General features: G+C 40.8%; 1 protein-coding gene across 3 annotated transcripts in view; it reads right to left on the bottom strand.

Moving 5' to 3' along the window:
* Positions 1-2,155: 2,155 nt before the first annotated feature.
* MMD (monocyte to macrophage differentiation associated) overlaps positions 2,156-16,702 on the bottom strand; it is a 40,396-nt gene continuing 25,849 nt past the window's right edge. For all 3 annotated transcript variants that reach the window (XM_064395889.1, XM_064395890.1, XM_064395887.1), the window contains exons 2-7: positions 13,214-13,295; positions 6,798-6,958; positions 5,987-6,061; positions 5,487-5,588; positions 5,032-5,101; positions 2,156-4,294 (exon numbers count right to left, since the gene is read on the bottom strand). In XM_064395889.1, coding sequence (XP_064251959.1) covers positions 4,094-4,294; positions 5,032-5,101; positions 5,487-5,588; positions 5,987-6,061; positions 6,798-6,958; positions 13,214-13,295 — 691 coding nt within the window. In that variant the 3' untranslated portion in view covers positions 2,156-4,093. The remainder of the gene's footprint in view (positions 4,295-5,031; positions 5,102-5,486; positions 5,589-5,986; positions 6,062-6,797; positions 6,959-13,213; positions 13,296-16,702) is intronic.

The following is a 16,702-nucleotide window of genomic DNA, read 5'->3' as shown; positions in this document are numbered from 1 at the left end:
GCTAAAGCCACTCCTTCAGCCAGTCTCTACCAACAGCTTTTCACCTCTGAAAATTTAAGGGAGATTTGCAAAGGCACCAAGAGGATCTGGGCACTCAAATCCACGCCAGCAGGGCTGGGGCTGCTAAGCAACAGAGACAGCTGAACAGATCCCTCTGAGAGCACATGAGCTTCATTAGCTAATGATGTGACTTAGGTTATGAAACTGGCCTCTCTGCCAGCCTTTTGCAACAGGATTTTGGTTCCCCAGCTTAGCCTTAGGAGCAAGCACCCTGGCTCTGCAAAGGACACAAGCACTGCCACCCTTAGAGCTCACCAGACAGGAGGAGGATGCCTGGGCTGGAAAACCCCAGTGACAGACACCCAGCTCAGTACCAAAACACCATCCACCAAACACCACCCAAACAGGAATCTCAACACTTTCATCAAGAGAGCCCTGCTTTCCCTGGGCTCTGACCTGGGAGTGGATTCTCTGTGTGTTCAGCTGGGGCAGGTGCTCTGTGCTGAACTCCCCAGGCAGCCTGCAGAGCTCCTGCCAAGCCAAGGCTGAGCATGGGGGTGTTCAGCCCCAGGGCAGTGCCACCACACCACTGCTGCTTGTGCCACTGGGAATGCCCAGGGAAAGGCATCCCAACACTTCCAACAGCCATGAGAGAACATCTCAGGTCCATTCCCTTCCTTCTGACAGTGGCTGGTGAATTTATTCAGACAAATGATGACTGAAAGGCTCCTGAGCAGCAGCTCTGGCTGTGGAGCACAGTGGTCAATGTGGCTGAGAAAGGGAAGGCAGAAAGCACCCACACCCCAGAGCCAGCCTTGCTGTGCCATCCTGAGCACTCTTTTGTCAACTATTTTTAGCTTTAACCTTATGGCACCTATTGGGGGGTGAAAGCAACCAGCAGCAGAGCCCAACACCCTGTGCTCTTTAAAAATAGCAAAGCATGGAGAAAAGATTTAGTCAAGCACATGATGTGACTGTGACAGCCTTGGCCTTCAGGGACATCTCGTGGCTAAACACACCAGACCCAAGTAAAGAATTGTGTAGAGGGTCTGAGCAGGAGGGGCATTTAAGCAAGAAAAAAACCCTGAAAAATTGTAGTATCTTCTCTTTAACTTGCTCATTCCAGCCCCAACAATGTGCATTTTACTGAGTTGGAAGGGACCCACAAGGCCACTCAAGCCTCCTTGGAAAGGACCTCCTTACTTACCTGGAACTGGGAGATTCTGATTGTAATCACAATTAAGAGGAATGTGGAGCAGACAGGACTGAACAGCAGCCTACTTTTAGACCTCTTTTTGTTAACAGGAAGAAAAATTAATATTGTCTTTGGGCATTTCTTGCTGTTTATTTTAAACCAATACAATTCAAATGAGCACTCTAATATAAATCCTTAAATGAAGCCCTATTTTAATTTATTTTTTTGATGCACAGGATATTGTGTTACAAAAACATGATTTAAGAATATATCCAGTATTCAAAGTACCTGCTGCATCCCAGCCATTTTCTGGAAAGGTCCATCTGAAATGTTTGCTATCTCTGCTTTATTTAGATTCAGCCTACTTGTTGCACTTCTAAAACCTACAGGCACAGAAAATACAGAAGCAAGTGCTTTTAAAAACATTTGCCTTGGGAAGACAAAGGAATCCAGTCTCTGCACTGCAGCAAGCATTACTGGGAAATGCACTACCCTTACTCCTGAGAGGAATCAGCCCCGAGAGCTGCAATTAGATGGAGGGAAAAAAGAAAAGACTAATTGATATGCCTGCTTTCCAGACAGAAACACATTTTTAGTTCAGCCTGTCTATATTTTATGCAATGATACTCCTCCAGGGATAGGAGCAAAATTATGTATTTCAATGTTCGAAGCTGATAAAAAAAAAATCCCAATATATTCTTATATCCCAGAACAACAAAAGGGAAAAGCAAGTTCTAACTATTGACCAAAATTTAGACAGAAATATATTTTTTCCATACTAAAAATTGAATAATTTGGATTACAGTCTTTCTTACTGTTTTTAAAGCATTGGCTGAGCAGACACGAGTGTCCTGAGCTTCAACTCAGGATCCTTTTGTCAGGAGTGACCACAGTGTCAGTCCCTGACTGCCCTGCCCAAGTGATGGAGGGGGAAAAAAACAACCACCAAGAAAACAAGAGTTTCCAAATTGCACCAAATGTTTATTGTTAGTCTAGTACATTCAATATCATATTGACTAGAATACAGTAATTCAAAATATTTTTGGCGAATTGAAACTTTTTAAAAACCATTTCAAACACTCCAAAAAGCAAATGTCATGAAAAATTAACTTAAAATTAAAACAAACATATTCAAGCAATAGTTTAACTTCTGACTACAGAAAACTTTTACATGTATTTTAGTGGTTTTTAGTACTGCATTTCAACAAAATATATGGACTCACAAAAAGTGGAAAATATTAAAATAGACACAATGTTAAAAAACTGAGGCATCCAGATCTGCAAGACTGTTGTAGCAGAATCACCTGCCCAGCTGTTCCCTTTGCTCTCTTTTGGGGCAGTTTGAGTTTGCTGTGGTGCTGCCACTTCACTGATCACCTGCTACCAGCACACAGCAATTCTTCAATCTCTTGAATTTAAAGTTTGTCCCTCTGGTAAATTCCCTACACAAATGTAAATACTCTAAAACTCGTGGCCCTCTGGCAAATCTGAGTGAAACAGGACCTTTGAAACATCCCTATCTTGCTATTTATTGTTTGCAGACAGGCAAGATCCAGAACAAAATCTGAAAAAGGCAACACATTTTGGTTTTGTTTTTAAATACTGACATGTAAAACTGAGTAAATTAGAAAAAGGATAAAGTCAATCTTAATATAAGACATTCATTACATAGTGGGACAGGATACAGTTATTGGACAAACAGGATTACAATGACTCTTCTACACTGGTCATTTCAGCACATGTCCTACAATCATGACTTGCTACCACAGCTGGATTTCCTGCACAGACAGACAGTAACAAAGACCAGCTGGACTCTGTGTGAAGTCCCAGGATGACAAGTGACACGCTCTGCTCCCTGGGCTTGTGAAGAACCCTGAGCTCCAGGCGCTCAGCAATGCTCTGCCTGCTGCTCCCACCTGGGATTCCCAGCAGAACCACCCCACCAAAAGCTGGTGGGAGCAGTCCAAGTCCCTTTGGAAAGCCAAGTCTCACTGCCACAGGTGTTACATGGGCTGGGGAAATGAGTGGAAAAGGCTTGGATGGGGGATATTCCCACAGGAGCCCCCACCATGGGTACAGCTGGGAACTTGGAGGAGAAAATCACCTCAGCTATTCCTTTTACAGCTCTTCATCACAAATAAAGCCAACTTAAGGGTTGGTTCAGTGGTACTGTAAATGAGCAGAATGCTGCCTTGTTAGAACTCAGCAGAATCACATTTAGGGTTTAGTTTGTAAAAGTGGTTATTACAATTACAGCTGCAACACAAACTTCGGAAGAGGTACAATGTTTGCTCCTCAGAACAGGGTGTGGAATGTAACCATTTCTTGCAAGAGACTGCAACATGAATAACTGCATAGATGACAGTTGTGTGTCTTCAGTTCAACAAATGTACTTTTAAAGTTTACAAAAAACACAGAAAAGTTTCTATAAAAGTCACATTATACCAAGATAATGGGTGGTAAAAGTAGATTAGTTGTCTCTGATTCATGTTTAAGAAATGACTCGTGGAGAGGTGATAGAAACCAATTTCATGTCAAGAGCATTATGTTTTCACTATTGCACTGACTTCACATTTGAATCACTAATTTAGAAAAATTCACATAGTTAAAAATTGTAAAACTAAACTAGCATACAAAATTTGTTTGTAAACATCAGGTAGCCAGTTCTGCTAATGTGGAATGGACTCTTGGTTACTGCAGTACAGTATCTTGGTTATTTACAGCACTTGCCATGTGATGGGAAATGGCAGGACACAAACATCAGTTCACAGTAATCGTGTTCACAGAACTACCAAAGTCAGTGCAGTTTTGCTGTGCAATTTTTCCAATTCCCCCAAATTCTTTAACTCAAATAATACTGTTACAGAGGCCAAGTGCAGATTATTTTTTTGTATAATCTCATAAGTGACGAATGATGTCTGCAGGACTCCTGTAAAGGTACTTCCAAATGGCATAGTAATGGACAGCAGCTGCTGTGGCCACGAAGATGTGCCAGATGGCGTGGGCAAAGGGGATCACTCCATCACTCTTGAAGAACACCACGCCCAGGCAATAGATCAAACCTCCCCAGGCCACCTCCTGCAGTCCCTCTGTGTTGCTCTGCCAGGGAACAAGGACAGGTCAGGGGCAGGGAGTCAAGGGGGCAAAGAGTATTTATGGATAAAATACACAGTGCTTTTCCCCCCACCAGGCAAAGGGAGCTGGCAGCTCAGAAAATGTTGGGTGGGACAGATGGACAAGTGAGAAATGCAGTGTATTTATACTGCACTTTGTGAAATGCACAATAATGTGTTTATACACTATGTCCCCACAGCATTAGAGAAGTTATACTGGGACAACTCAAGAACTAAAACAAGACTGATGGTTTGCTTCATCAGCAGAGCAGACAATCAGGGAGACAAAGAAAACCACATTACTCTGTGGAAGTGAGTTTAATGCAGCTCCTCCCAGCAAGACTTTGGTACAGCCAGTTAAGGCATTAACTTGAAAATGTGTCACGTTTATTTTAGCAGCAGAGATGGTTAATCAACATTATTTAAAGTGTGTAACTATAGACAAGTTTGGAGCAGGATGCTTTGCAGATGCACCAAGAAACCCAGGCTCTCTTTATCTACACAATGCAGCCCAGACTGAACAAAACAAAGCAGCATTTCACTGAGATGTGAACTGTAAATCCAAATTACAACTGGTTGTATTGGGTTGCTCTGCAAAGAGCACTTACAAGTATAGGGTACTAAAATGAACATCTCTGCAGAGGAAAGAGCTGCACTGGAATTTAAGCTAGTTATAAAAGGCAAGTTTTGTTTGTTTGCACTGTTAACAGTCACATTCCTTACCATGGATGTCACTACCAGAGCAGGAGAAAATCCCATCGCTAAATAGAAAAAGAGTTCAACGATCTTATACCTAAAAAGGAATGATTTGAGTCATTTAAGGAGGTGTACAAAAGGATGAACATTTCCTTCAACAGCAAAAATGAATATTTTAAACTATGTGTTGGTGTGGGGTCATTACACAAAAAGCTTTTATGCAGATGGATAACCAGTGTTTTATGACAAAATTAAAACCAGTGTTTATCTCTGCATTGTGGAGTTGCAGGTAATACCTTCTCTCTAAATACTGCCCAGACACCTTCACTTGCAGCAAGTACCAGTGAGAATAAAACATTGAGACAACTTAATTTTTCTTGTTTGATGAGAACCTTGGTAGCTCATCTCCAAGACAAAAAGTTTGGTCTTGTTCTCTGACGATAATTTTCAGTTTGAAGTTAAATGCAATGAATATTTCTTACTTTTCATGGTAGAGAAATACATAAAGGGTTCCTCCAGCAGCCATCAGCCAGATAAACCATCTCATGTGAGATGCCAGAGGTCCCAACTCACGGAGATTTAACCTGGAGGCATAAAGATGAGACAAAAGTGATGAGTAAACAGACCACACTGACACAAGAGCAGTAGGGATTAATAAAAACGAATCAATACTCAGAGCTCTAACTACAGAAAGATGGGGGAACAAAAACTGGGACATTGTACCCACAGAGAGGCAGAAGGTGTTTGTGGTGATGGGTGGAAAGCATAAACTGAGGTGGAACATAAATAAACTACTTTCTGATGTTTTCTTGCACCACTTTCCGTTCAGCAAGGCCCAGGAGATGACATTGCACAGTCTGTCACAACACATAATGTGGTCAGTTGCACCCAAGAAGCCACCTATAGATTTTGGAAAGCTGCAATGACAAACTGTTTACTTTGGGAAAACTTTGATTCTGCAGCTGTGGTCCCCATTTCTTACCATGGTGCGTAGGATGCTGCAATGAAGACATAGATCATCATTCTGTCACACATGTGAAAGCAATGCTCCATTGTCCTAGGGGGAGAGAGACAGAACAGGTCACCATGACACATTTTGGGAAGATTTTTGCATCATCTCACTTTCCTGACATGCTTTGGAATTACTTTGGGGAAAATACCATCACGTCCATCCCTCTCAGAACCACGTGGGGGAATGGAGACATGTAAGAGCTGAGCACTTCTCCAGGCCTCTCCCCTTCTCCACCCCACCTTGCATTCCTGTCACATCAACTCTGCCCAGTCCAGACACTGTTACTACTTAGTAACTACTGGCTATATCCAATTTATGGCCCAGAATTAATTAGGGAGTCTTACAGGGGATAAATAAAATTAAAATAACAAATCCCATGTCAGTTTTGCTATTGCTGCCTTGGTCCCAAGGAGGTTTGCTGCTGGTTAGATGGGCATTGGCAAAAGCTGTGTTCCTCAAAGCACTTGAGCATGCCGCAGTCCCAGAGAGTGTCTTCATGTCTGAAATGGGATATTATCCACCCACCACCTACATTATGTTTTTCCCATTCTGCTTCTGGATTAAGAGCCACTAGGGCATACCAAAAACATTTTCTTTGTGACGAGGCAGCAGACATTCAAGTCCACTGGTACATGAGCTTGGCTCACTCTTTCTTCCAAAAAATCAAGGGTGTTTTTATCATGATTCAGAAAGTACCACTCCAATCTCCTGTAAAATTGGTTTTGACTGAGAAATGCAATGGGGGAACACGAGGAGGAAGGGAAGCATTTTCCCCTGCTACCTCAGGTGACTCTTTTTCCAGGAGACGATGTGGAACACGGTGGAGACGATGAAGAGGGCGCAGAGCCCCACGCCGTACATCCATGCTGTGATCTTCTCCCAGCGGTCGTCCGACAGCCGGTGCAGGAGGGCGCTGCCCACGATGGCAGGAACGATCAGGAACTGCCAGAACAAAAGGCCACTGTCACGTCTCTGCCCTGGTGCCACCCACAGAGCAGCACCAGCAGGCAGAGAGCCCAGCCCCAGCCAGAGGAGTTTTGTCATTTGGTTTTAAGTTGGCACATCAGTACCAGACATTCATCAATGTCTCAGGCATAGGTTAGACCTGGCTTTGCTAAATTTCTCCCCCCATGGTACCAGAGAAGGTTATCAACTCCTCTAGCCATGACAGCAAATTCTTTTGTCTAATTCAATATTAGCAGTGGCTTTATTTTGACATTCTGCCTCATGTTTTAAAACCACGTTGATCTTAATCTAAGCTTGAATTTAAGCCACCTCTTGTGCATAGACACAGAGCACAAGCCAGACCAAAATAAACTCGAATCCCAAATGAAAAAAACAAAGCATTTAGCAAAGTGCAGTTGCAAGAATTAAGCAACAGTTTTGCAGAACTTGGGTTTAAGCTACCATAAATAAATTAGTGGCAAACTTCTCTCGTGAATAGATTTTTAATGCACAAAGATGTTCCTCTAATGCAGCATATCCAACTTTGTTTTCCTTCCCACCTTCCTCTCAAGCATTTCTAATTCACTTCTTCCAAAACAAGCCCTGTTCAAGCATCATGATAAAATAACCACACCTGCATGAAGCATCCAAGAAGTGACTGCAGGCTTTAAATGCATACATTTAAAACTACACTCCCTTCCAGAATAAAATACATGATGTACCTCTATCTCCTGCAGAAAAGGCAAAATAAAAGGGGGGGGGATGGAGAAAATAACCCCAAAACCCCTAAGAAACACCCTAAGAAACACCCTATGTCCAACAAGTATTTAAAGAAGAGAGCTCACTGACTCAGATATTTCTATCCATCTCCATCCAGTATCAAGTCAGCCTTCTAAGTTACAAACACTGCACAAATTCCCTTCCAGGCCCTATAGCATGTCTAAGATGCTAATTCGTTCCCTTGAATTGCAAATAAGCTTCTTAGGGTTAAATTCTTGGTAATTTAACCCAAGTCTCATATGTTAAACAATAAAGCCAGGAACAAGCAATGTTTAAACAAATCTGGCCACTTTGCATTACAGGTTTGATAGCTCAGACTGCAGAGTTCTAGTCTGGCCTGACCTATCTGTCCTTCACCTAATTACAGACCAGAGGAAACTGAGGTTCTGCTCAGTGTAGAGGATGCAGAGCAAACTGAATGGATCTGAGAAGAACAAAAAACAAGTGGCTTTTCCTTTTGACTTTGAGGTATATCAGCTGTAGCTTCATTACTATTGAACTTCCTTATGTTTGACAAAATTTAGGATATTTGTGCCAAAAGCTGTAGAGCCCTGGAAATGAAAAGCATGGCATTGATACATTCACAGCATTAGGACTAGATGTGAAAACACTTTCTGAGCTTTGTCATGGAACTATGGAAGTTGACTTAGTGCACTTTAAGGCCAGAAATAGTCTGCCAGCCTGGCTTCTCATTTATCACCAACCCTGAGTTTCCTGCACACATCCTGGATAAATTCAGGGAAAGTTGAAATGTGTCACTCCTCAGGAGATCAGTCACTCCTGCTTTCCACACATGACACACAGTGTGAACGGAGTGTGGCTGAAGCCCCTGGCACAGCCAGGAGCTGATGAGATGTGACAGCTGTTTCATTCAGTTTTTGCAGGGGACAGGAGGATACTCGGCCCCAGAAATGGTGGTGTAGCCATGGCTCTAAGCTGTACAGTCCCACTGTGTCCTCAGTTTCCTTCCCAATTTTTAGTGCAAATTCCAGTTTTGACTAAACTTGACAGAGAACTAAAAGGTTTCAGAGATATCAAGTACCTATAAATATCAGGTAAAACGACAAATTCCTACTAATTCCCTGTAACAGCCTAGGCATGAGCTGCTATGGGACTCTGGCAGAGACCACTTCACAGGAAAAGAGCCCTCTTTGGGCTTTGGATTTAGGTACTACAGAGGATAACCTGCCTTTCTTACACAGAGACCCCAGCTTTTTACCAATCTTCTCAAATAAATACTTCACAAGCTAAGCTGTGACATGGGATGCTCAAATGGGCCAAAACAAAGTTCAGTGTCAATCACTCCTTCCAGCAATTATTGTGTATAAAGTGATACAGTTAAAACCAAGAAGCAATTCTCTTATAGCCTCTTTCTTTGCACCTTCAGAATCAAGAGTACAGCGTATGAATGAAGACTTTAATCCCTTTTTTGCCTTGTTCTGCTTTAAAGAACAATTCTACCTCTCACAGGGAAGAGCACTGTATTCCATGAAAAGAAATGATTGTTTTTTCTAAGTGTTCTTTTTGGAACCATTTTCCTCTCTGTGCTTGGTAGGCACCATGGGAACTGTCAGACAAAACAAGAGATGTTTTATTAATATTTTTTTTTGGCCAAAAAATAGCTAGATTAAATACAAGACCCAGAAATGATACCCTGCTGTTGCAGCCAACTCAATTAAAGTTCTTCAGATGGCAATGCCATAACAGGTAACATATGGTACAATGGGCTTTACCCATCTTACAAAAGAAATACAAAACTTCAGCTCACAAAAAAGGCAAATTTTCCCATGTTCATTTGAAAAAAATCACACGTACAAGAATTGCATTTTAATCTCCAGCTTTCAGAATGGAAAAGCCATTAACCAGTCCTTTAAAAGGAGGGGAGTTTACCAAAAAAGCAGTCAGAGAATCAGAACTAACAGAATGAGTGGGATTTTGCTGTGTCATTTTACAGCATGACAAAGCATTTCTTAGTTGCCAATATTCCTTGGAAAAAACCTCCAGCTAGAAGTCACAAAATCTTTGCTTATTTCATCATGGAGTGCAAGTCTTCCAAGTGAATATCATCAAACCCAGTAACTTAATGTACTGTGAGCAAATCCAGAATTGTGATGTGCAAATTTACTAATTTTAGCACCGTGATTAATCCTGGCTGCATCAGAAGTGGGGCTGGAAGGAAGATGTGCAGAACAAGAGAGAAAGCAACAGTTTCCTAAGCTTTCTAGAGAAATTCCAGAACAAAATGAGAGAATGAAGTTAAAAGCTCTTTGCAATAAGGAAGAAGATAAAGGATTAAAATATGTTAATTTACATCTACAGATGGTAATCTCTCAGAGTAGTTTTCAGCACAACCTCTGTGTGGTGTATTTTGGGAAACCAACTACCACAAACCCTGCTGCCACAACAAATAAAAACCCTTAAGGCACAAGGAAAGAGGCTGACACAATAGCTGTGAAGCTGATCAGGGTCACTTCAGTGAAATCAAACTCTGGTTACCAACTTGCAGCAAAATATCCAGTACCTTCCACCTGTCTGGGGCTGCTGAGGATACTGCTCCACTGGCCAGCATTTTACCTGTATTCTTTCCATATTTCTCCAGACAATCTCTGCCACAGAGAGCTTTAAAAACCTGTTGGAAGTTTTGATTTTTTATATAACATTCCTGGAAAATGAAGTTATTTCCCTTGCACATCATGCAGGCAGCAGCAATGCCCTTTGATGCACAAGCCACTGCAGCAGAGCATGGTGTTACTGCTGCAGCCTCACGAGCCTCTCACTGGGAGGGAAACACTGAGGGCATAAAAATGGTCCATGCACTTCCTTTTTGGAAAGGAAGGCAACAGAAACAGCAATAAAACTGCCAGCCCTGCCCCAAAAATGTGACACTTAGAGGGAACCGTGCCCATCTCCAGCTGCCTGCTCCACAAGTGCACTCCTGGTACCATCTCTCCCAACTTTTCAACTTTCCCCTAATTTTAGGACACCAGTAACACAGAGTGGGAGACCCAGAAGCAACTTGGCCTGTGCAACACACAGAGAGCAGAGAAACTGCTTACATCAGTCAGTGGGAATGGAGACATTTTCATCAGAAAAGTCCTTCTGAAATTTTCATCATCCCTTCTTCCATGCTCAAATGGCTTTCTAAATGCTCCAAGTCTCACTTTTAAAATACTTATACTACTTCTGTTTTTCCATGCACGTCACTAACCCAACCTAGAATACAGATTATAATTAATTTTAAGAACAGTTACTCCTATTAAGGCAGTTAGAAGAAACATTTAAAGTAGCATAAAGCAAGCCATGTCTAAATCCTGAGGTTTTAACACAACAAGGTCTACCTTTTGTCTGATAAACCTTACATACACTAGAAAGCGTCATTATGAAAGAGTCATCTCTCCCCTCCAATTGTCACAACCCCTGCTTTTCTCATGCACTCTTTCCTTCCTGTTCCTTTGAACACAGAGAACAGTTTTCTCTGTTTTCAACTACTTTGCTGCCATTCCTCTCCCAGTGTCTGAAGGAAAGTCAATGCTTCATATAAAGCTAAAAAAAACCCAAGACATTTAAAATAGCCTTACAAGTAAGAAATCTGAAGATACCTTACTATGCAACACAAAACTACCTTTTAAGTATTGTACCAAAAGGTTGTACCTGGGATTCTATACCCTCCTTTACCCTTATTTTTTGGTTGCTTGTTTTTTTTATTGAGCAGCTGCCATAAACTGATTCCTGTGTATTTTTATGTTCAAAACCAGATGCGATACCTACTGAGAAGTACAGCCACATTCATAAAGCAGAAGTTGACTGCTTCCTGAATTATGAATAAAAGCTTGAAATAAAAATATATTGGAGAATCATTGTTGAATTCTGTTCTACAGAATCATCAATGTCTAATTGAAAACTCACACTGCAATCTAGCAGCAAAGACTCAGCCACTTGACCATCTAACATTTAGTAAGTCTGCAAAAAGGAGATAAAAACATCCCCCCTAGCTTTTTCTGTACTTTCCCAGCTTAGACTCCCATTTCAAGACTTTAAATATTGATGAAAAGTTATTGCATATTTGTTTTAACAGTTCATTGTAGGTTTTAGCAGGTAGTTTGCTCAGACAGTAATCAGACAGCTCCACCACAAACTGCAGCCTACCAGAAAACACTGACCCACCTTGGTTGTCACGTCCTGCTAGCAGGCAGGAGTAAAACATGCCTGTTTTTCAACTAGGTGAAAGCTGAAATTGCTAAGGAGCACAGCAACATCTGCCAGATATTTTGAAATCTAACTTTTTGGCCAGAGCAAACAAGATTTGCACAAGGATTATGAGATAAACTACATATTTGTGCTAACTAACAGAATGTTGCTTCATCCCCTAGGCAAATAAGCATATATTTACAGAATGCTGTACATGAGACCTTTGGCTTAAGAACACAGAAGCTTCAGTCAGCTTTATGTCTTACATGCAAAACCAAGGTGATTCTGCTTTTACCAGCACCACGGAGCTGTATGCTGGTTATTTATGAAATATGCACAAGGGATCCTTAAGAACAGAGCTCCTTCAAGAACTGAGCAGTCCTGGGCACTACTCTGAGCTTTCGTATCTGCTGCTCACTCAGACACACTGGAGATAAGAGACTGAGGACAAAGTCAAACATACTTCAGATGTTTGGAGTTGAGGGATTGAGGAGACGCACAAGCTGCTTTTATAAAAGGGCAAATGCTATCTTAAAAAGCAAGCAAACACATTTTTAAGTCCTCTTCAAAGTGCCAGACAGCAAATTAAACTTCCTAATTACTAAAAGAAAAAAAAAAATCAAAGGGGACTGCTTCTGTTTTTTTTTATGTGAATACCATATACGTAAATCTAGAATAAGTCCTTACATTATGAAAATAAGGAATGACTTGACATTTCAGCAGGGCTATCAGCACTATCAGGGCTCTTGCAAAACAGCAGATTTCTTGAAGAGTCAGTAGGTATCACAATTAAAATGTTCCAGCTCTTGTTGCCCAAACCTACAGACAGTCTGATGAGGCCTTCCCATTTCTCACATGGATAAATATTTCTTATACTTCCAGTTTACAATTTGTAAATATTATGTCAGGGCAGACCTGGGAAATCCACCTTGCAGGCTAACTAGTATTGCTCTATACCCCCTTTACTGCAGGCATCCTTTGACTGGAACAGAGCGAAAATATCAAGTTAAAGATCTGTAACACTGGTGAAAATGAATCTTACGAAGTGTCCGGAGCTCCAAGAGATTCAAAACATTACCAAACATCCAATTTTCTGGACTGTTACAGTTAATGCTTATATGCACAAAACCAGAGAGAGGCTGCAGATATGAACACAGTGAGGCAAAGATAAGCATTTAGCAATCCAAGCACATAAAAAATTGTATATATATATATAATAATAAAAAATTATTGAAACATCTGGTTAAAGAAAAAAATAGAAAAAGAAGCCAGAAGTGTACTTACTGCATGTGTGTAACAGTTAGCAGCATGCTCATAGCAAGTGGGTTTGTAGCGGCTGTTGGCTGGAGCTGGGTGGTTCATGAACCTGTTGAATAATTAAGAAGTACTTTCAGGAAAGTTACTAAAACACCTCTCTGAGGGTCATGAAGGAAATGAAGGAATACTTCCAACCTGGTAGTGTTAAGAATTATAAGTACAGACATGTTCAAAGTAACTGTGATTTAAGTTGCAAGTTCTCCCAAGTAAAGTCTCTTACCAGACACACATGTTAAATAAATTCCTGTGACTGCCTGGTGCAAGGGATGGTTATCTTTAATGGTTATCTTTAATCAGGAGTTCACATAGAGCAGTTAGACTCCCTCTTTTCTGACAGTTTGGTCAGAGGAAGAATGAAACACTTCCTATTTAAATTACATGGCAAGAACTCAAATTATTCTTGAAATATGGAGTTCATCATAGCTGTCAGGGGTTACTCTTCTTTTAAGAAGTTCTTGAAACTGCAGCAATATTCCAATTTGGAGCACTTGAACACTGATTTTTTTGACTCCTAATAGCAAGCATTATTTGTGTCTGGAGCATGAAGTGGCTCATTTTTTCACTTGGTTTTCTTGACTGATTTATTAAGTGACTTGTGAACCATTTTTTTCTAAACTGATATATGAAAATATAGCAGCATTGGGAAAATAACAGTGCCATGATCCCTCCCCAAATGGTGGCAATTTCAAGAAACATTCTCATTGGTATTAATACAAAGGCTAAGAAAATTGTGGATTTAATTCACACACACAGAACATAAATGGTTGTTAGCACATTAATAACCCTGCAGGAGTTAAGATATGGTTAAAAATGGCAATTCTTTTGTCAGTGACAAATGGCACCTTGCTCTCCTCTCCAAGAAGACAATGACACTGTCATCACAAAGGCTCGCGGAATATTTGGAAAATTACTTTATTCCCAGTGCTTGTATGTCTTCAACAGCTGCTGAACACCATCTCTGCATCCTCTAAAGATGGAACATTCAGTTTGCTCAGTTCTGCTTCCAAGTCAGGGAAAAGTTTAAAAATAAAAGCATCTGTTGGCTCAGTGAGTGGCCAGGCTTGGACTGCCCTTGTCCAACTCCATAAATTCAAAGTCATGGGAAACTTTCACTTATCACATCTAGAATATTTTTACATTTCTCTGTGGTGGCACCTTGGAAGTCTGAAGAACCAAAAGGAATAATCTTATATTCTGTAGCAGCTTTATAATTCTTGTTGTTCCAAATTTGTACGTAAGATACTATTACCATATAAAAATCTATAAATAATTGATGCCTCCTAATGGGATCTTCTATTATCCAACATTAGCCTACTTTTAATTTTTTTTTCTTTTTTTTCAGTAGGAAATACACTGCATCTTTCTAAAGCCATCACACTGGATCTAGGGGCAATGTTAGATTTCAGAATTATGAACAAATACTTTAGAATTTAGGACCTCTTATTATCACTAATTTAAAGACATTCATTAGCCATAGAACAGAACACAAAGACAGTAACAAATCTATCCTTGCTCTGTTATCTACACACAGATTTTAGTTTTTTCCCTGTTTTGTTTGTGGCAGCACAGGACTGATGCAAATATTCTGCACCAGAGCTCCAGCAGAACTCCAGCATTAGCACCACCTCACCCATCCCCTCCACCTCAGTGTTTACACAGTAACACCAACACCACCAGCGTGTTGTGCCAGGAGGGGAAGTGCTCAGTTTCACCTCTGCCTTGCAGAAATGGGTCTCACAATGCCCCAGCACCAACTCTGCTGCACATCTGATGGACCTGCATCTCTCCCTTCTGAGAGGGATTGCCTCCAACAGGCTGCAGACCCTGATGCCAAAGGCTGGAAAGCGTTTGCTCAGGTCACTGCTCACAGACAAGAGTCTTAGTAAAGCAAACTTTCAGTTACTCCTCTCTGCCCTTTGATAATTAACTATTTATAAACACTATCAGGAACAACTTCAGAGGGAGGATCATTAACGAGGTGGTTGGAAGGGCAATAATGGCAGCCAGTGCTCCTCACGAGTTTGTTTCATTTTCAGCGTGACAGTTTAGGCTTAATGTCTTAAGAAAGAGACGTGAATTTTGAAAATAGCTGCTCTGTGATATTACTGATGTGCTCATCAAAACCAGGAAAATTATTTTGACACACACTGTTAAAGTCAGTCATATACTCCTGCAGTTATAGACACATATGACATTGCAACACAAATGTAGAAAAATGTGGTTGCTTATTCACATTCTAGAGGCAAAACAGCTCCGCTCTTTCTTAAAGATAAATAAATAAGCAAACAAACCCCATGCCACAACCAACAATGGATGCTTGTTTCCTGCCTCGTGAGTACAGCAACACAGGGACATTGTTCTTCCTGCTATCTACAGGTCACATTTGCCTCTATGGAAAAGATAATTGTGGGAATTATAATCTCACCTTCCTAAAAGTGGAAGCTCAGTAAAGAGCATTCATAGGCTGTTTACTCCTAAACAAAGGCTCTCTATAACACAGCCATTAAGGTTATTATCAAATGCAGGACAGTCTGATGAAGTCCCACTGAACTGGACTGCAGTTTACAGGAAATGTCTTTAATTGAAGCCTTTTACATCCTCTAGCAAATCCCTGATGTATTCTTTAACAGCAGATCTGGTGAAACCAGAATCATTTAATCAGAGGATATGCAGCACATCTCCCAAGGATGCACAAATACTTCTCCATTTAAGATACTGACAATAAAAGACATCTAAGATAAAATATTAACGCCTTCAATAGCAGAATAAGAAATTTCTGAAATGAAGAGACTGAGAACGGTTTGCAGCCAGACAGGAGAGCAGAATGCTTTCACACTGAACTAAGCTGTGAGTTCCTTTTCACAATTTAAATTCTCAATGCTCAGAATCTGCTCAAGGCCAAGGAAGCTGAAGACTCAGAATTTCACAGCAAACAAACAACTTTTGATGAACATATTCCCAATATAAGCAGAAAAAAGGTACTGAGAGAGAAATACAGCAATTTAAAGCAAGAGGGGAGAAACTCATACCCCTTCTTTCACACTACTTGATCTTTGATCTTGAAATACTTTAAATATTTTAAATTCTAAAACACACAGACTGATCCATCCTTTGTGACAGACCCTAATCTCAAGCTCCTATTCATTTCCAAGGAACAGATGCTGTATGTTTCCCAGAGATTCCAGAATTAAGAGAAGACAGTATTTGGGAGACAAAGCAGAAGGAAAGTCCGAGGGTTCTTAATGCTTTGTCTTTGCAAGCAAAGCCAGCTTAGAAAAATAAATTACAAAACCCTAAATCCATTGCACATATCTGTATGACATTTGTCTGGCACCACAACAAGCTCAGACCCCAGACTGCAGAAGGGAAATCAAATCTTGCCTTATTGATGATTCCCATCTGCTGAATGAATTAATGTTTTAAGCATGAAGCAGAATGTCAGTAAAAACAGCAAGC

This window comes from Passer domesticus, chromosome 20, assembly GCF_036417665.1.
Source record: "Passer domesticus isolate bPasDom1 chromosome 20, bPasDom1.hap1, whole genome shotgun sequence".
Lineage (NCBI taxonomy): Eukaryota > Metazoa > Chordata > Aves > Passeriformes > Passeridae > Passer > Passer domesticus.
This window is presented reverse-complemented; position numbering and strand designations above follow the sequence as displayed.